The 21,159-nt window shown below is 40.3% G+C and overlaps 1 protein-coding gene across 4 annotated transcripts in view; it reads right to left on the bottom strand.

The window, feature by feature from the left end:
• Window positions 1–21,159, bottom strand: part of nisch (nischarin) — a 28,615-nt gene that overhangs the window by 3,107 nt on the left and 4,349 nt on the right. The window contains exons 4-27 of one of the 4 annotated variants that reach the window (XM_082533047.1): window positions 19,831–19,879; window positions 19,086–19,249; window positions 18,890–18,985; window positions 17,074–17,169; window positions 16,827–16,979; window positions 15,953–16,021; window positions 15,537–15,722; window positions 14,644–14,772; window positions 14,324–14,437; window positions 11,922–12,114; window positions 9,531–9,649; window positions 9,098–9,192; window positions 7,929–8,204; window positions 7,351–7,646; window positions 6,742–6,956; window positions 6,130–6,542; window positions 5,292–5,476; window positions 5,140–5,203; window positions 4,821–4,959; window positions 4,449–4,599; window positions 4,130–4,249; window positions 3,092–3,286; window positions 2,576–2,748; window positions 1,956–2,146 (exon numbers count right to left, since the gene is read on the bottom strand). In XM_082533047.1, coding sequence (XP_082389173.1) covers window positions 1,956–2,146; window positions 2,576–2,748; window positions 3,092–3,286; window positions 4,130–4,249; window positions 4,449–4,599; window positions 4,821–4,959; window positions 5,140–5,203; window positions 5,292–5,476; window positions 6,130–6,542; window positions 6,742–6,956; window positions 7,351–7,646; window positions 7,929–8,204; window positions 9,098–9,192; window positions 9,531–9,649; window positions 11,922–12,114; window positions 14,324–14,437; window positions 14,644–14,772; window positions 15,537–15,722; window positions 15,953–16,021; window positions 16,827–16,979; window positions 17,074–17,169; window positions 18,890–18,985; window positions 19,086–19,249; window positions 19,831–19,879 — 3,881 coding nt within the window. The remainder of the gene's footprint in view (window positions 1–1,955; window positions 2,147–2,575; window positions 2,749–3,091; window positions 3,287–4,129; window positions 4,250–4,448; window positions 4,600–4,820; window positions 4,960–5,139; window positions 5,204–5,291; window positions 5,477–6,129; window positions 6,543–6,741; window positions 6,957–7,350; window positions 7,647–7,928; window positions 8,205–9,097; window positions 9,193–9,530; window positions 9,650–11,921; window positions 12,115–14,323; window positions 14,438–14,643; window positions 14,773–15,536; window positions 15,723–15,952; window positions 16,022–16,826; window positions 16,980–17,073; window positions 17,170–18,889; window positions 18,986–19,085; window positions 19,250–19,830; window positions 19,880–21,159) is intronic. The other 3 variants (XM_082533049.1, XM_082533048.1, XM_082533050.1) reach the window with 3 other exon arrangements.

Below are 21,159 nucleotides of genomic sequence, written 5' to 3'. Positions count from 1 at the left end.
ACCAATATAACATCTCCACATTCACAAATATACATTTCTGACATTCAAAAACAAAACAAAAACAAATCCGCGACCAATATAGCCACCTTTCTTTGCAAGGACACTCAAAAGCCTGCCATCCATGGATTCTGTCAGTGTTTTGATCTGTTCACCATCAACATTGCGTGCAGCAGCAACCACAGCCTCCCAGACACTGTTCAGAGAGGTGTACTGTTTTCCCTCCTTGTAAATCTCACATTTGATGATGGACCACAGGTTCTCAATGGGGTTCAGATCAGGTGAACAAGGTGGCCATGTCATTAGTTTTTCTTCTTTTATACCCTTTCTTGCCAGCCACGCTGTGGAGTACTTGGACGCGTGTGATGGAGCATTGTCCTGCATGAAAATCATGTTTTTCTTGAAGGATGCAGACTTCTTCCTGTACCACTGCTTGAAGAAGGTGTCTTCCAGAAACTGGCAGTAGGACTGGGAGTTGAGCTTGACTCCATCCTCAACTCGAAAAGGCCCCACAAGCTCATCTTTGATGATACCAGCCCAAACCAGTACTCCACCTCCACCTTGCTGGCGTCTGAGTCGGACTGGAGCTCTCTGCCCTTTACCAATCCAGCCACGGGCCCATCCATCTGGCCCATCAAGACTCACTCTCATTTCATCAGTCCATAAAACCTTAGAAAAACCAGTCTTGAGATATTTCTTGGCCCGGTCTTGACGTTTCAGCTTGTGTGTCTTGTTCAGTGGTGGTCGTCTTTCAGCCTTTCTTACCTTGGCCATGTCTCTGAGTATTGCACACCTTGTGCTTTTGGGCACTCCAGTGATGTTGCAGCTCTGAAATATGGCCAAACTGGTGGCAAGTGGCATCTTGGCAGCTGCACGCTTGACTGTTCTCAGTTCATGGGCAGTTATTTGGCGCCTTGGTTTTTCCACACGCTTCTTGCGACCCTGTTGACTATTTTGAATGAAACGCTTGATTGTTCGATGATCACGCTTCAGAAGCTTTGCAATTTTGAGACTGCTGCATCCCTCTGCAAGATATCTCACTATTTTTGACTTTTCTGAGCCTGTCAAGTCCTTCTTTTGACCCATTTTGCCAAAGGAAAGGAAGTTGCCTAATAATTATGCACACCTGATATAAGGTGTTGATGTCATTAGACCACACCCCTTCTCATTACAGAGATGTACATCACCTAATATGCTTAATTGGTAGTAGGCTTTCGAGCCTATACAGCTTGGAGTAAGACAACATGCATGAAGAGGATGATGTGGACAAAATACTCATTTGCCTAATAATTCTGCACTCCCTGTACTGAGCCTGGGAATAGTCTATTTTCACATCAAAGTAAACATGTGAGGTTACTGAAACTAAGAGGCTTCTATCCACGGTGTGGAGAACACAACAGGAATGTGATGCTGGTGGTGGACTTACAACTTAAAATGGAGCGTGCAGACTGTAAAACATATTTAAAAGAATATGTGAGAATAAAGAGAACCAAAACAACAAAGGGCCAGTAAAATGTGGGATCGGGATCAGCAGGAACTGTCAGACTGAAACCTAAACAATCAAAAAGAGCCAGTATGTTACAGTTTCCTGTTCCTCTTGACAGTTTCTGAATTGATGCTTCTCCTCTTTGGCTTCATTGAGCACAGACTTGAGCTGTGTGTTTTCCTTCAGTATTTCAGACTAAGCTGTCTGCACAGTACAATCTCAGCTGGTCTCTGTCTCCTCTTCTTCCTCTTTTTCTGTTGCAGACGAGGACAAACAACGATTTTTTTTCTTGCGGCAAACTTGTGACTCAGACCAAGTTTAGGGGCGACACAGAACACAGAATTGATTTTAATTTTCTAATACCTGTTGGACTTTCCTCCCCACTTTAAGGTCGTTGTCGTGCATAATTCTGCTCTATCATAACACCCCTGTATACAGGCTGTTTGAAAAGGTTTTATTTCTTTGTTCTCACCTGGATGGAGGTTCTTTAGCAAAGTCTGGCAGTGGATAGCTGACATAGTCTTCATCCAGCAGGAACACATCGGTGCTGGTTAGGATCAGAGTCCTGGGCTGGAGAACTGGAGACCGGGCAGAGCCTAAATCAGAAGAGGAGGTGCCTGAGAGTGCAGAGCCTTGGCTGGGTGGACTGCTGGGGATCTGGACCTGGTGGAAAATAATCATAATCAAAATAGAGAAAACCAAGAAGCTCAGAAATTGAAAACAGGAATTATAAAACCAGAAAAACAAGACTGGATTTGATTCTTTATCTAGAACATCAGTTTTCAGCAACAGTCAAACAGCTTTAAGAGTTTATCACAATGTTACTGGAGGCCAAATTACTGTCATCCAAAATGCTCACAGTGTCATTATTACCACAGTAGCCCATTCACACATTTAGCAGATACAGAGGAGTGTGAACATTAACTGGAAGTCACGTTTCTATCGACATGAACATCCAACGTTGCTTCTCTTTTATAGATCCTTTTATATTCACAAGCTCATTGTGGCTGCAATTATGTGCACACTGAGTTAGCCTGAGAAGATCCTGCTTCCGCTCCTGTGTGCAACGTTTCTCTAAGAAGAAGTTCTTACCTGGAAGACCAGCAGGTACAGCAGGACGTTAAAGGAGCATGGGGAGGAGGACGCCACGCTTGCTGGAGTCTTCCTCTCTGCTACAATGAAGGTCAAATCTCCCATCTCCTCCTCACTGGGATAAATGAACTTCACCTTGCTGCTGTGGACCAGCTCGTAGTTCTGCATCTTACCTGCAGGGGGAGACATATTTACATTTGTTACGATGATCATTGCTTACTGGTGGTCTGTACAGATTTTATATTTGGTCAAAAATAATACATTACAAAAAAACCCACTTAAATAGATGTTTTTCAACATTCTTGAGTTCTTCATTTTGTACAATAAAGAGTAATCTTTACTGAATATATTGAACTATGATGTTATCTATGAAGCAACCAAGAATAAGTCCCTTCACAGTGTCATGATATATAAAAGTCTAAGAAGTCAGAGAAAATCAAGATCCATACAGAGAGGAAGTGCTGTCTGTTAAGAAGATGTGGGTTTTATACTTTAATATTATATATTCACTCTTACTAGGACAACAGATGGCACCGTTGCCCGAGTTACCCGTGCTTGTGTTGGTGAACTGCGAGTAGAAGTCCTGATCGGATGGCTCTGGAGGAGGAAGCTGCTGCTGCAGACTGAGAGCTGACATCAGCTCCTGCAGGAAAACGCTCGTGCCATAGCTGTCCCTGCTCAGACAGCACACCACATGATCTGCTGAGTGACCTACAGGAGGGAGAATCGATGGAAAGCTAAGAAAATCATACAGACATTATTTATTTATTTAAAAGCAATTCACTCTTAAAGGGGGCTCATCACATCTTTCCTTACTTTCTGTCATACAAATATACATACATAGATAGATGTGCATATTAAATATGGCCCAAAATGTAAAAGTTCAGGCTTCAAACTGCTTTTCCCCCCCACTATTTCCTCATCACTCTTTGAAAAAAAAGAAAATACTCAAGAATTTCCAAGTTAAATCGCAGTTCATTCCTGGAAACTCATAACACGTTTTTTTTTTTTTCACAATTATTTAATTTTAATCTACCGGTAATAAATCCCCTATTTATAGGTGGAAAACCCATCACTATCATTTTCAAAGTTTGGGCGCCACTGACCAGCTGGCCCTAATCACTCTGCAGCAGGTTGACTATAGGAATGTGTCCCTACACATACAAAAACAGAACAAGCACTACTGACGCTCTCCCAGATGGTGGAGCTGATGTGCAGCTGCTGGATGTGTGACTCAGGTTTGCTTGTAACAAAGTGGGTGTTAATGTATTTTAGGCAGTTCTTTTTGTTTTAATAAATGGTATTATTTATTATTTTCCTTTAAAAAAAATTGCAGTTTCCTGTCTTTACGTGCACACACGCCTCTTGCCTTATCACCACAAATAAATTTCTATTTTATGAGAAAGTGCTGCGTGTTCAGTAAGAGGAGATAAATCTAATAGGACAGGCACACAGCTCACAGTACGAGTAAAAAAGCAAAGCTAATCTAGTTGAGTCCAAGAATAAAAATATAATGTTGGAATGTCATGAGAGAACAGGGGTAAAAGCACCCACCTACGACTCTGAAGTACTGATCAAACAGCCCAACGTTGACAGCAAGCAGATCAGAGAGTCTGATGGACATACAGCAGCACAGACATGTGTCTGGATCTCCAGAGTCTGATATGTCCAACACTGACAGAAACAGACAGAAAGAAAAAAGGAATCGAGATTTAACAAAAATGATCTCAGGGACACCACTCAGAGACATATTTTATAACTCAAACAATTGCAAAAAGCGCAATAATTCAGAAAAGAAATTTCAGGAATGACTCGACACAATGATGGATAAACGTCCCGTTGACCGGGGACCAGTCACATGAGTAAATTTTACCTGAGTGATGACCCAATGTAGTGGCCGAATCCTCCAACAGGAAGTAGATTGAATCAGTGGAGAGTAGCAGACAGCAGGTGAGTTCAGTCTCAGGAGATTTGTAGAGAATCACAGACAGCCACAGCACCTGTCTCACCTCCTCCGCCTCAGACTGATATAAGTGATATATATATTTTAAAAATGATTCATAGAATATAGAATAAAGATTTAAGACCTGTCCTAAAGTTTATTTATCTAACACAGTCACTGCAAACAGTAGTTATTAGAGTTATTAGAAAATTACTGTGTTCTGATTTGAGCTCTGTTTACAAGCAAAGTGATCACTCAGAGTGATTTCTTGTAATGCACATGCTTCAAAAAAGGGTTTCTTACCTGTGCTATATATCTGTGGAAGTAGGTGAGCAGCTGCTGCTCTCCCAGTCCAGCCATGAGCTTCAGACCCGGTGACAGACCAGGAATGAGGTGGGGAGAGGGTTGGTTCTCCTCCATGTGAAGACGGGAAGAGTCCCAGCTGTGAAAGAAAAGGAAAAAACAAAAAGAAAAACATTTCAGTCCATAAATATCTGGACAATGACACAGCTCTTTGTGGTTTTCCTCTGTCAACCACATCAAGGTGTGGTTGAAATGCAGACTTTCCGCTTTAATACAATTTTATTACTCTAGGCTTGATGCTAATATTTAAAGGCTATACCTGCTGGAGCCATGTGACTGCTTGGTATTGGTACAACAGCACTGGTCTCTGGATCTATAACGACCTGAGGACACAACAACAGAGCTGTAATACTTGGAAAAGAAACCAGAAGAGGTCAAACAAAATGAAAAAAAATAGAGTCTGGTCTTCACCTTGTGAGAACTCACCTTGCTGTGAACAGAGCCTGGAGGGCCGGGGCAGGGCCACCACCTTCAGCCCCTCCAGAGCAGACCTTCGTTGGCTCAGCAACCCCAGAAAGGAGCTCTTGTTCTGGACCAGAGGAAAGCACACCAGCAGCCTGTGATCACCCAGCAGCAGCTCCACAGTGTGACTCCTCCTAGTGGACACAATACGATGATGGAAAAAAAGAGATTCACACAGATTTAAAGAAAGAAAATCAAGGAAAAAAATGTTTTGTTTATTGCTGTTTATTTTTATTTATAGTATTTATACAAAAGATTCAACTTAAAGAGTTTCAAATTAGGTTATGGAATAAATAAATAGTAGAGATTCATGATTTTAAATCTGGAGGAATCACACTAAGTTGAATATGATTAATTTGTAAAGCAATCTACTGATTGGACATGGCATAACCACAATTAATCATAATATAAAAACCATCAATGTAGCCATCATTTCAAATACAAAGATATTTTTTGTAGATAAGGTCAGAGTTGGCTTAAAGAAACTCTTTATTAAATAAATCATTGCTGTGTTGTGGTTTTATGACACTAAAAACAACACATTCCAGTTATATACATTTATACATTTATGTAAACGCTCCAACAGGCATAATGGTTAATAATAACAGCTTTTTCTTGTCCCTGAACTTCACATCATCTTTTTTTCCTCAGGTGCTGAAATATATTCAGATTTCTTTGCTTTGTTCTAATAATTTTATATAAACTAATGAAATTATCGATTTAGAACATAAACATACATGTCAGAGTTCAAGTCTAGAGTTACACCATCCACTCGCACCATCTTTACCTCTGGGGATGTTGTGGGTCTGAGCAGGATGTATTGCTGACTTTGTCCCCCACCTGAGCATCTCTCTCTCTGGGGTGAAGCACCACAGAGCCGAGGGCTACACGGACTAGCCTACAAAAGGAGGAGGAGAGATGACGAAGGCCAGCACTGGGCTTCTCTATTTCTGACAGCTCTCTGAAGTCCATCTTCAGCACCCACAGTTGTCGGTGGGTGAGGAAGAGCAGAGAGGGAAGGCTGGGCTCCTCAGATAAGATGTCTGAAAGGAGGAGATTAGTGTTGAGGGCAGATGACGAAGAGGAGGGCATGAAGAGGACGGGATAGCCTCCCTGCGCCCCTTGACTTTCCTCCAGCTCCCAGGAGTTGATGAGTGAGCGAGGAAGGAGTTGACAAGTGTTGGAGAGCTCTGGGTCAACCTGGAAGAAAGAAGGCATGTTCCTGTTTCTAAATATGACTTATGGTAAGTTAATAAAATAAACTCACAGCTCTATTTTTATCTTTAAAAATGCAATCAAAGAATCTGAAATGGATAAAATGCAATACAAATACAAATATTCAAAACCACTGACTGCATCTGAATATTAAACTGAGGCGGCTTATGTGTCGCTCTCTGACCTGAAGCAGCACCGTGAGCTCAGATCTAATATGCTGAAGCTCCTCAACCTCAGAGAAGATGTAGAACCAACGGGCTGGTTTTTCTTGCAGTCCAAAAGCAAGACAGGAGTCTGGGAGCTCAGCTTGGGAAGAGAGTGACAGCTGAGGGTACGGGAGCAGGAGGTCCACCTGGAGGCTGAACAGCACTTCCTCCAAAGGCAGAGTCAGATCTTGGTCTACAGACAGAAAAACAAAACACACATCTTAATATTTTACTCAATATTACAGCACTACACATCATGCATTTGCAGTGTTCTCTCAAAGGTTTAACACATAAAGATATGCCATATAATAAAAAAATAAAAATCCTTATATTTAAGAAGCCAAACCATCCAGTGTTTACAATTTGCAAATTAAACCTTGTGAGATTTTTTTTAATATCTTTCTCATCAGATCGGGTTGGAAACCAACAGTGACATCAAAATCTAGTTAGTCTCAGTTAATTTATAACAGAAGTGTTGTAGAAGTTAACTAGATTTCTTCTAAATCGAATTTGTGCTTCAGATGGAGATAAAAATGACAAAACAGCTTCCAAGTTTGCTCCAGTCTGCATGTAGACTGTGTGCTTACCCATGTTCTGATTGGCCCTTGTGAAATCATGTGATGAGCACAGCAGGCCCAACAGTTGGTCCGCAAGCACCAGGCATGCCACCTTCTGCTTCACCTCCTCCTCCTCCACCTGAACACAGTAGCACCACAGAACCCGGCGGACTTGGACCTCTTCCTGTTTCTCCTCACTCTGCTCCTCCTGATGGCCACCAGGCTCCTTTGCAGTAGGAGCAGGGAGCGACATGAAGGAGGGGCCGACCAGCTCCTCCACAGAATCATCCAGACTCATCTCAAAGTAGCCATCAGTGGACCCTAGACTGGAGTGATAAACACAGAATGAGCTAAAAGTCATCTTCAGGTCTTGTTTATAAGTTGATTATCTAAAATGATCTGTCTGTTGTTATAAATATGCATCCAAAGGATCATTTCTCTAATAACTTTTAAAAACAGCTGGAATATAACACTGATCTGATGAATTATAGAGGATTTCACACACAGTAAAGAAATTTTAGAATCTCAGAAACCCCTTGACTCTGCAGATTCAGTGGGAATCTCTGGAATCCTCAAATTCAGTAACAGAATATATCTGGTTTAAATACCTGGGGCTGCCCACTTCAGTGCCCTCTACATGAGACTGAACTTCTCTGGATTCAGAGCTCTTCTCTTCCTCCCTCTCCTGCTCCTTCTCTTCCCCCTCCTTCTTCAACTTCTGCTGCCTTAGGGTGGAGCTGAGATGCTGCGTAAGCTGGGTGATGAAGTCCTTGTTGGAGGAGGAAAGGGAAAGCAGGTGAGAAGGAAGCAGAGGACACCAGGCAGCACTGCACGAGGAGCAACTGGCCTCAACGGGTCTGGATGAGGAAGAGGAGCAGACACAACTGGAGGGGGGAGAGAGGAGAAACAGATGTGTTTTTATTGCTTTTGTTTAATATAAGATAAAAATGTCAGCTCATAAATACTGTTACCACAGCTTGGTTTAGCTCATCCTGCTTATGTGTTAACTGTGAGATAAATACAAGCTCACTGAAAATACTCTTATCACCAAAAAGAGGATGATGGTTATGCCCCTTACCCACAAGTCACGGGTCACAAACCTGTTTAATACTGTGCTGTTGCTGAAATATGAATTCAGGGAGCATATTTACAATCCCCAATTCCCAACGGCTTCAGGAGTGTGTTGGCAGGTCTATCTAAATGGTGAATGGACTGGTTCTACTCTCCTTGAGAACTCAAAGCACTTTAAAACCACATATCTCTAATCATATTTCAAGTAATTATCATCATAGTAAAAATGTAGGTAAGTGTGCTTTTTACGTTTTCTTATTGTATGTGTAATCAGCGTGGCATTTTGTCCACGGCTCTGATTGGAGGAGCCAGAGACACTCACCCTGGACTGAGCCAATAATGTCATCTCAAGCACTATACAAGTAAGACTGGAGGATAGCCTTATTTCCCCTCTCAGTTTATTATTTTAATCAGGCCTGACTGGTGAATGAATATATAGATGCACATTTTTGTTGGTTTGTTTTTTAATGTAAAGCTTTGCTTCTATCCCAACTCATTTACACAGGAACATCCAAATATGAACAGAAAACCAAGATTGGCAAGACTGCTGTCGTTGAATAGTGAGACTTTTACAAAGACTTATTCACTCACATTTCTGCTGTTGAATTATTGTCACTGAAACTCAATAACCTCCGTATATATTAGATGTTAAAAGCCAATTTTAATTTTAAATGTTATGGTAACAGCACTATTATCTGATACTGACCATACAGTAGCAGAAGTAGAAGTAGTAACAGTAGTAATGCTTGTAGAAGCCCCAGAGTGAGTGTGTTCAGACAAACTGACAACCGGCTGTTGCATCTGAAAACACAAAGACACACAACAATAAAGATCAGCTGACTCTAAACAAGATCTACCTCCACCTGAACACCTCACGTGCAGTCTTGTGCTTTCACCTGTCCAAAGTGATAATATCATAAGAATGTGTTCCTTTGATGTGTTTGCATTCTTTAAAATTAGCAGCAACCCTCAAACATATCAGGAAGATTTTAAAGTAATACATGTAATTTAAGATCATTTATAATTAAGTAACCAATACTACCCCTCCCATCTAACCAAACACTTCCCCTTCTAACTAATATCCTATTGGTGTGATGGTAACAGACCCCTCCCATTTCCGATGCTTGTGTGTGTTTAACCTGTGCAGAGTCAGCAGACGGGAGATGTGTGTTGGTGCTAAAGCTTGCAGAGGGAGGTGTAGGATCCACAGGAGGGGGAACACTGGGGGGAACTGGGGCTTCTTCTCTGTTCGTCATATCTGAAACAGGACAGCAAACACATCAGCGATGCTGGGGGTGAAATCATTGGCAGGTGTGATACCCTTGGTTTGAGGGTATCACATCTTGGTTAAAAGATAAATCATTTAAATTTAAGTACATAAACTTCTAGTAACAAATGGAATTACGTTCCACAAAATAATAGCCATAAATAAGGATCAGCAAACATGCTTAAATGTTTAGTTTTAAAAGATTAGTGTCCACATCTTGTAAAAAGGTGGTTAATGAACAGGTGTCACGGGAACTACAGCAAAACATTAATGTCAGCAGTGGTATTATCAAGCTATAACCTCTGGGGCTGAAAAATGAAGCCAATCCAGAAACTGTAAAAACTGCAGTTTCTCTAACAGCCACATGAGGCTGGCTCCATAACTGAGTCAATCCTTATAGACTCCCATGTTATAATGGTCAAATTCTATTGAACTCCACCTCCTTCATAACCACTATATTATCTATCTATTGATCTATATCGATATCGATAGATATACACATATACACACATATGTATGCATGTATGCATATAATGTCCACCAGCTGTTTATTTGTCCCTTCAATGAAGATGATGCCTCCATTCCTGATGTAACATGGAAACAGATGATACCAGCAGTAATTCAGAGGTCTGGAATCAGGCTTTTTTTAATGGTTTTTGTTGTGAGATATAGCAAGATTTTATTTAAGAATTAAAAAGAGTGAAAATTAAGTGTTATGAGAGCTGTTAATTTCCAAGTCTGAGCTGGAGGAAAGGCTTTACAGTTTGGTTCAGAGAGACTTGTCTTTATTTAGAAAGCGTCTCCAAACCAGAGGACAGAAAGCTGTTAGAGCAGTTTATGAGCTTTACATTGTGTGCAGTTTCATCACTGTTCCACTTAGCCGCGTTTTATGTATGTGGCTAGAGACGCATGACTGACAGAAAAGTTCAGGATATCCTCAACAGAAATGAGCTTTACTGACTCATCCACTTATATCTGACTTAGCTTAAAGAGTAAAAAGTAGCGGAGACCCGGCATATTGTCAGCTGAGGTAAACAGCAGATGGACAGCCTACACTCACTACAGGTGAACTGCAGCCTGAGTTTTGAAGTGACTCAGGGGTAAAAACATAAAATACCAGAAAACATTTTTGCACACCCATGTCTTTTTATTATTCCTGATTTATTTAGTATGTGGTCCCTCGTTTATCACGGGAGTTACATTCTAAAAATAACCCGCGATAGGTGAAATCCGCAAAGTAGCCAAGTTTAATTTTTTTCAATTATTATAGATGTTTTAAGGCTGTAAAACCCCTCACTACACACTTTAAACACTTTTCTCAGACAGGCATCAACATTTTCACACTATTCTCTCTTGTTTAAAAACTCTCAAAGTTCAAACCTTCGTAGAAAAATAAGTCCAGTATTATAGAATGAAACCAAAAGCACCCGCAGGTGACGACGTTTCGTCAACATTGTTGTGTTTGTTGGGGAGAAAACTTACAAACATACAGTACAGCACTTCAGAGTCACACTGCTAGCGATCGAAGATTTGTGTAAATTTGACAAGCTGGACGCATCCTGTATTGACAGGAGACACGGCACGAGATTGATTGACAATGGTCTACAGCCAATCAGGACGGAGAACACAATGCGCTGTAAAAAAACAAACAAAAAAAAAAAAAAACAACATGCAAAATTGCACACAAAAAAGTCTGCGAAACAGCGAGGCCGCGAAAGGTGAACCGTGTTATAGCGAGGGACCACTGTACTTATATTCAATTATTTATTTATTTATTTTTTACACAAACGGTAGCAGCAGAAGGTTGACCGGCCGTGGCAATTATGAGGTACATTTTACATTTTATATTTTTTAACTCTTTACTGACTGAAGCATGTTTGTCCTATCACAGCCACCGTAGCTAGGATTATGCACTTTAATTAGGAGGGGCATTAAATCAGAATTCAGTTGACTGCAATCTGATATCTGCTAGTGATCTAGCAGTGAGATTTTACACACTGTAATAAAATGCAACAATTGCTTTTAGGCATGGATTCAACATCATATCTGCTTTGTAGGAAACTCAAGGATGCCGTAAAAAGAAATTTCTAAAACTCAACTCAAACGTATTCATTTCACAATAACTTAACTAGTTTGTTGATCAACGCCCAATTTATAAATGATTTAGAAGTAGTATTGAACCATCTGGCTGTTGTCCTTTATTAGAAACAAAAACAAACATCCCCTCCCTCAGCATGGCACAGCCTGATACATACATGATTACCTTTGCTGGGGCAGGCAGCCTGCTGGGCCGAAGAGGTAGAAGAGGAAGAGGAGGAGGATGTGACAGCAGCGGGAGGAGCGACAGAAGAGGGAGAGCAGGTGGATGGGAGAGGAGAGGAGGCCGGGAGAGGGGAGGGGGAGGAGGAGGAGAGGAGAGGAGGTACAGCAGCAGAAAGCCTGGTCTCCTCACTGATCTGACGGGAGGACAGAGAGGGGGGAAGCCTTCAGAGATCAGCAGTCATCTACATATCACATCACAACTCTACGACCAGCAGCTCCTTCAGCTGCAGAGCAACAAATGACCTATTTTTTTTTTTTTTTTTTTTAAAGATCTAAAGACAATCTCTGATGATATATAAACAAAAAACATAAAAACCAAACTATCTGTAGCAGTCTGGTGCCACTGTATAACAGTGAAGTTAATGAGCTAAATCTGTGTGCCTATAGTTTAAACAACTGACAGGTTTTGTAGCTTTAACTCTTTCTTCTATAAAGAGTTTTAAGGGTTATTCCTATTAGGCTTCCAAGGGTTCAACAGTTAACAAACTACAGTGAATATTCTGTGTGCCTCTCTTTTTTTTGCTATTTTGTTCCTATAGACAGGCTTTGTAAATGTGAAGAGATATTAAAATATCTGGGTTCCCAGTCAATGACTTTTAAACATTGTCATTTAAACAGGAATCAGCTTAATATTTTTAAAATTTCTTAAGTGGTGTCAAGATACATGTATGAGGACTTAGGGCATATATCAAGTCATGCACACAGAGTCAGTTATGACCCTTTGCTAAGCCTACTGCATGTTTTAGAATTAGTGTTAGTAAAATACTCCGGACTCTATTATGGCTTTGTTTAAATGAGACGAGATGCATTATTATTATTATTACATGTATTTCATGAATAATAAACGAGCTGTAATTTGGCTAAAGTTTGGTCAGTGTTTGTAGCCTGTGTGAGAAACCTTTGAAGCTTTGCAGGCCGTTATGAGTAAAGACTACTTTGGAGGCTAAATATCCAAACAGCAACCCTAAGTCATTCAGAAAGTCCTTACCTGACCTGAATTTGTTAAACTTGTTACCTTCCTTCCTGTGATACATACATGTCCTGATGCACTACGCAAAAGCTGCTTAAACACAGATTTAGCTCATAAATCAGTTATGTTGCAGTGTGTTAGTTTTTATCTCCACACTGAACGATTTATTTATATTTGATGCATTTTGAATAATTCTGCTGCTGATGTGCAATATGTGTTCAATCAGAAAATGTTAGCATGAAGGTGGTGTCCAACTGCAATTCCTTATTTACCAAGAAAACTACACAGCGCCTTACACTGAATAATTAGCATTAATACCTAATAAAACCTCTGCTAAACTTTCAAGGCTTCAGCCGTTAGTAAATAATACGATGTCAGAAAAACTATGTTAGTTACATCTAACTGGTGGGTTTGTACACGTCATGATTATTGATTGAGCTACAATCAGGTTAAAGTTATGAAACAACTACAGCAGGTTTCGGGGTTTATTTATCTAAAAGATAGGATGACACAGTTCAACTAACAAAAGGCACAGTCTGACTTCAATTTCAATTTTTTTTTATTTATACAGCACCAAATCACAACAGCAGTCGCCTCAAGGCGCTTTGTATTGTAAGGCAGACCCTACAATAATAACTTCAAGAATCTGTCACATATGACTGACATCAGTGCACAACATCAGTTTGGTTCCTCTCACAGTGTTCAAGTACACCAATCAGCCATACATTAAACCCACAGGTAAAGATAATTACCTTGTTACAATGAAATTCTGAGTCATTCATAACAATCAGAGATACACTCAAATGTTGTTGCAGTCCAGGCACGACCCCCTAAGGTAAAGTGACCGCCCCGTCAAAGGGAAGGGGAAGAGCAAGCCTGACTCACAGGTCCCAACCCCTCAATGCATCGGACCCAAAGGATCTGCTGCCAGACACTACAGGACAAACCCAGAGGTCCCATATACAGACAGAACAACAAGTGTCACAATAACCTCGTAATGATGAGGGAAATGTCAGTAATGCCCATGTGATGATATTACTTTTTCCCATGATTTATACAGTTATGTAAAATACTAATAAACACAAAATCAATAAAAATACAGATATTACTTCTCAGAATTGTTTTGGGGGCGTGGGAGGGACCTACATGATTATAAGCAGGTAGTTTTAATGTTGTGGCTGATCAGTGTGCAACTGCTTTCAGCTTTCTAACATAGATTTGTTCATTGTTTTAGACTCAATAATTTTAGACAATAATAATATGTACTGTGAAAATTTTATCATGTTTCACCACAAACTTACATGAATGCTGCTAGTTTAACTACACAAACTGACACTAAGCCCTTCGGTGGGCCTTAGGGTGACAGAGTCTACCTTCTTGTCGTTGCCGCTCATGCGATCTTTGGCTTCTTTGGCTTTCTGAATGGCTTTCAACACTTCCACAGTGTCCAGCTCCTTTTCCGTCGTCGCATTACAGTCCAGGCAAACCTAAAAACATAGAAAGAAATAAAGGATTAACACAAAGATAAAAACGTGGAGAACAGAAAGACAAGCACTGTGGTGAAGTGGATGATGCAAGTGTCCTTTCTGACTGTAAGAGCAGTCAGAAAGGACTGGAGAAAAAAAAGTTGTGTTTGCCGAAACAGTAATAGCATAGGAGGAATAATATTGTGTGGTAGGTTTTGGTTGCACACCTCTGCTGCACGATCCCCAAACTGGGCCAGGACTTTGGTTCTGTAGTCTGGGATGATGCATATGGGGTTACTGGACAGGTTGAGTTTCTCCAGACAGGGCAGAGAGCCGATGTTCCTGATTTCCTCCAACTAGAAAAATACAAACACACGGTGAAAACATGACGCTGCAAACCTCAGCCAAGGCTGCACACCCCACCTGAATCAAAATCTTTGGTCCAGACAGAACTTCGTTTATGATGTTTTTGGGGGTTTTTTAATATTAAGAGGACGTCTTTCAGTTTTTATTATTTCTACGTTACATTAATTCCTGGATCTAGTTCCAGAACTTTTAATCCTCTTAGTTGAACCCATATCCAGCTCTGGTAAAATGATCTATCCGCAAATCTATCCATTAATATTTCTATACACTGAAGCATGAAATAGTATTTTATAATTTATAAGTAATGTTGCTAAGAAAAGGGTGAAACAGTGGAATCATATAAAATCTTTGGAGGCGTTTACAAACCAAGGTGTTAACGAACTCTTGTAAATATCAAGATTTTTTATTTATTTATTTTTTAAAGCTATGATCAGACTTATTGTTCGGAAGTACAGCAGGTTTATACTTCTTAAGGCAATTCTTCAAGAAAAGGATACCAACTGAGAAGGAAGAAGCCCTATATATTATGTAAAGTAGAATAAAATGTCAGGTTTAATCATTTCAATACTCGTTTACATCTTTTATATACATGTTTTTTGTTTTCTCTAGTTTTTTAATACAATTTTTACACAGCAATGTTAAAAAAAAAAACTGAGGAGGAAATGTTAGATATGCCGTCTTGCAACAAACCATGAAAAGAGAAATGTTTTTGTATTCTCCCACATGGCCATCAGGGTGTCCTTGGTGTACTTACCTGTGCCAGTTGGTTGTGGCTTAAGTCCAGGCTGACCAGAGAATAGAGCTTGGTGAGACCGGTCAGTCGGTCCAGCTGGTTGCCAGCCAGGTTCAAGGTTTTGATGTTCCCCAGACGAGTGTGAGCTGCTTCCAGAACCCGGAGGTTGTTATAGGACAGATCCACGTGGACCAGATTGTACAGGTGCTGTGAACACAAGGAGGTCATTTTTGTTTACACATTTTTTTAAAATAACACACATTTAACACCACTACATTGCTGCAGTGACATTTAAGACTATAGAAATTGTCCAATCATCCTGAAAATAACAACGTTGTTCATTTTATCAACTATAAAAATATTTTTGGATGTTTCAAGAATTATGCAGACGGTCATATGAGGCATGACCTGTCCTCATTCTTCATTCTGTCACATACCTGGAGGTTTTCCACTGAGGACAGCTGGTTGTAGCTCAGATCCAGAAACTCCACCTTAGGCATCAGTTTCTACAAGAGAAATAAACTCAGTGTGGGGATACGGGGCTCTGGCTGTGAGCACAGAAGCATCACAGAGCTGCTGCTTAAACCTTCTGTTTGCAAGTGACAGCTAATAAGCAGAAAGTTGGTTTGAAAGGAACGGCATTAAAAAACTGGGAAAAACTTCCCCATTACAAAATAAACAAGGATTGTTTTAAATAATGAAAAAATATGATGGTGAAATAAGCATGATATGTCCCCTTTAATAATTTACACGCAAAACCGAGGAATATACAATCTTCCCATTGAACCTTTTGTGATTTCCTGTCTCTTTGGGGCTAAAAGAGGCCACCCGAACACATCAGATATCAATGGAAAGGTCAAGATGTTCTCTATTTAATACGTCATGTCCATTACGGGGGACGTAAATGAATAGGCTGATTCTCAGGAGCTGTAACTGCAACAGCTTGTTTCTGTGACTGAAAATAACAGAGGAGAGCTGTGAAAAAAAAAAATCATCATTATGTAGTTTGGTGTTAGGTTTTGTCCATCAGTGTGTTACGATATCTGGGTGGAAATTTTGTTTGTTTTTTAAAAAACTATTTTTTCTTACAGCAGAAATCTCACATTATTATGTTGTTTAATTAAACAGACAAAAACTTACAATGTGTATCATCTGGTAATGTTATTATGTAACATTTTATCTGTTATGTGGTGTATTTTTCCATTATTTCACTGTGAGGAAAACAAACAAAAACTGCTTTTAAACATAATTACTGACTGAACTCTGGGTGAAGCTGCTGATGTTGCAGGTTTTGGCGGGTGTGTGTCTCACCACTGAGCTGTCGATGCTACTGATGCAGTTGTGACTCATGTCCAGCGTGGTGAGATTTCTCCACACGGGGATGACAGCGGTGACCGGACACCCAGACTCCACCCCCTCAGGCTCCCACTGCGAGAACTCACTCGCCTCTGGGACGAGGACAGACTGAGGCGTCACATAAATGAAACACGTCAGTATCAGTATAGTGCAACACACAACAGTAATACTGTTCATGTACTGTATTTGATCTAAAATGTACCATCATAGATTCGGTGGAGCGATGGATGCTCATCGTCACCAAGCTCGACCTCAGAGAGGACAAACCAAGAATCTGCTGAGAGCTGCACTCGGTGATCTGAAGACAGACACAGCTTTTAACATTGTTAAAAGCTGAAGGACTTATCTTACCACTGATCATTTACATTTGGATAAACTTCAAAGAGTGATAAGGGATACTGCGTCAGCATCTCCTATTCTTTTTTCTGTTTGAACTCTGAAGTGAAATTCAGATTAAAATAAAATTATTCAGATCAACAGCTGAGCTTTTTTTCCACAGTGGACACAAAGAAACAAATAAACAAGTTATTATTTTGTTTGTTATCTTTTTATGAGTTTTTATCTTCCAAGTAAAAAAGTACAATTTAGTTCGACATCAAATGACTCTAATAACAGGTATTTATAGGCATCAGCTCCACTCATAGGCAGCCGTAGGCTCTGCCAGCCTCGTCTTCATTAACTGGAGTCCCCGTACTGGACCTCACAATAATGTTTCTGCTGCTGGTGCCTTTGGAATCAATTTAACAAAATTCCCAAAATTCCCTATGGCTTGTTGTGAGATAGAGTCTATCCAAGAAGTGTATGCTTCAATTTTAGTGAATAAAATTCAAGTTTTATTCATCTGTTGCTTACAGTGTCTGTGAATGGCGGAGACGGAGATTTGTGGAAAAAGCCATCCGGTCTCTTGACATAAACTTCCCTCAGCCACTCGCTCATTTTCTCTTCGTCCATCCAGCCCTCTGAGTTAGCTTTGACGATGACGCCGGCCGGAAACTTTTCTTTTGGCAAAGTCTTCCTCTTGAAAATGACCATGGGTGGTAGTTTCTGGCCATTAGCTTGGCAGCCCAGACCTACAGTGAAGGATGACTTCTCGTTCCCTGTGGTGTGTATAGATACCGTACTGGTCCCTGTTTTCTCGACAGTACGGTTCACGGGGATGTCAAAGGTGAGGGGGACCTCGTCCATGTTAGTGATGTGTTCTGGCCGGATCTTCTTTTCAGTGATCTTATTCTGGCAGTACGTGCGGAAAATGGCCAACTTTTCTTTGTAATCGTTTGGCAGTTGCTGTGAGACAGTAGTTCTTGTGCGGATTGAGAGATTATGCCTTTTCATAAAACGGAAGCACCAAGAATGTCCCCCTCGAAAGTCGTTGATCTGCATGTCACGTGCTACCGCTGTTGCCTTGAGTCGAATAGAGACTGTAGAGACACTTCTACCTGCTGTTCTCTGTTCAATAACCCACTGTTCAATTTTGTCCTCTAACTGCGGCCATCGTGCCTTGTTCCCTCGGAAACTCCTTTTGGTCTTCTTTACTTGTTTTAGGTCATCTTTTTGCTTCCTCCACTTGCGCACCATGGACTTATTAATGCCAAATTGTCTGGCAGCTGCTCTATTTCCATTCTCTTCTGCATAACTAATTGCTCGAAGTTTAAAATCAGCTTCGTAAGCGTGTCTCTTCGCGGGTGCCATTTTGGAGTCGTTATACACACACAACACGGTAATGTTGTGTTGAAGCACAGTATGTATTACTCCGCGAGGCTCCTGGCAATGGTAACCGTAATGCTCCAAAAAGTGGCACTAAAAATCTTTTTTTGACAGATTTTTGAGCATAGTGTGCCACATAAAACCGGTTCGAGGTCAGTAAGCACAAACCAAAATTCATACATAAGGCGTACCAGATTATAAGGCGCACTGTCAATTTTTGTGAAGATTTAAGGATTTTACGTGCGCCTTATAGTGCGGTAAATACGGTACATAAAAACAGACAAAACATATTTCATGGACAGAGAGACAGTTACCTCTATTTGCAGCAGGGATTTGAAAACAGACAGGTCAAAGGGGAGACTCGCCTCCTGAATATTACTGGTTCCTACTGGACCTCTGGTACCAGAAATCTGAGAAACAAAGACAAAAACCAGTGAGAGCCTTCACCACCTCTGATGCTCAGAGGGAAACGACATGACAGGGATTTCTGGTGTATAAGTGGTGTATAACCTTGAGGTATCGCAGCCTGCAGGTGAAGTCGAGGATGTGTCCCAGGTCTGTTTTGGCATCGCCATTGCAGCAGGTTGGTTTGGCCATCCGCAGTTGCTGGGAGACGGAGAAGAGCTGCAGAGGACGGAGAGAAAACACCTCGCCGGCCTGCAGCAGCTGCTCACCTACAGACAGACAGTGTGACACTGCTCACTGTACAAACCAGGAGTGTCAAATTCATCTTTTCATTCTTTTCATTTTAAAACAAACAATAACAAAAAAGAGCTCCACAATTACTTAAATGTATAATAAACAACATGAACCATCTTTTTAAACATTTAGAAAAAAAATCTTATATATTATCTTATTTTGCTTGAGTATACAGTTATTACATGTATATTACAATTTTAGAGTATTATGGAGCTACACACAGTTGTACTTTACTCTTTACTACGTATTGAAATCTAGAAATCGTTTTAACTTTCGATAAATGCTGAGTGGAATCCTGCAGTGGCATCCTCACACAGGAGTCAATATTTATGATTCAAACATTTTCAATAAAAAAAAATAGAATTATGAATGAGGTCAATACAATTTTCACACACTGCAAATACACTGTCTGCCTATTTGGACCCTAACATGTCACATGTAAGACACCCTTGGTCTACACACTTGTTATTTTCTTTGCAGGAAGCTTCAAACGGTTATTTACAAATCAGATGTTAACAAGACCTCTAAAGCAGGTCCACTGTGTCTGCTATCCTACCTTTATGGAACAACTCCTCTGCCAGTGCTGCAGTGATGCCATTGATTTCCTGGAAGAGCAAAACAAATTATATTAACTTTAAAATAACTAACAGTTGTCATTACTTGAACATGGAGCCATCACCTACAAATTAACTGAATTAACAACATTAGGTCGTGTTTGGACGATGACACAATAAGAAACACCTGAGATAAGATTTTATATAATCGTCGCTATTTTCATTAGTCTGTTACCAGACATAGTAGTTGTTTATTCTAATTGTTAACACTGTCACTGATGCACAGTGCTGGTAAATTGTTGCACTGTAAATGTTAGCCACCATCTGCCACCAGATGGAGCATTTTTGTTGACAAATACCTTAAATCTGTTAATCTAGGCCCGATCTTTTTGTTAACACTTTCATTGTTAGCTCTTTTTAAGGGGAAAGAATGAGATTACGGATACAAGCGGTGGAAACAGGCTTTCTCCGAAGGGTGGCTCGGCTCTTTTTTAGCATAGGGTGAGGAGTCCAGTCATTTGGGAAGGGCTCAGAGTAGAGCTGCTACTCCTCAGGTTCTCTAACATCTGTTAGACGTCGTCTGTGAGTAACAGCAAATAGAAAATATTTCTACGCCCATTTTACATTCAAGCTTTTTATTATATTACATTTAGATTCTGAATTACTGAATCACTTTTAATCACCTTTCAACGTTTTTCAGTTTCTTAAAAGTCCGTCTTTATTGTAACTTCTCCCCTACCATCCTTGTATTTTACTAATATTTCTTTAATTCTGTTTCTTCTACTGTAAATTGACTTGATACCAATGTTGACACAGATGCAGATCATAGGTCACACTCTATATTGATTCCTGATCTATTTTCTATGTGGGGAAAAAAAGGTCTTTGAAGTTTCTGAGTCTGAACACAAAGTGAAACGCTTGCATGTGACTGAGGTATGCAAAAACTCCACTGATATGAGTTTTACGTCACTGTTAAACAATGCAAAATGACAGAAAGATACACCAGCAATGATCTATAAACAAAAAAAGCTTGGAGCCATGCAAATGCAACCGGTTTATGATTCCCATCACTATGGCTGATCATCATTTCTTTACTGATGCTTTCACAAAAGTTTTTTTAAAAACTTCAAATAACATTAACACAAATCAACCTGCAACCATGTTTTAAAAAAGTTTGCCTGCAGACACCTGGATCTGTCAGCTGTCTTCCTTTCAAACACATTACACTTTGATGTAACCGAACATTAAACAGAAGATACAGATTCCCACTATCATTCCAAACAAAGTTATCCGCTACAGTCACATGCTGTTCACTTCAAGTCACATGAGAG

The sequence above is a fragment of the Aulonocara stuartgranti genome, assembly GCF_965226115.1.
Source record: "Aulonocara stuartgranti genome assembly, chromosome: 5".
In the NCBI taxonomy this organism is placed as follows: Eukaryota; Metazoa; Chordata; class Actinopteri; order Cichliformes; family Cichlidae; genus Aulonocara; species Aulonocara stuartgranti.
The sequence above is the reverse complement of the archived record's forward strand: the minus strand, read 5'-3'. Positions and strand labels throughout refer to the sequence as shown.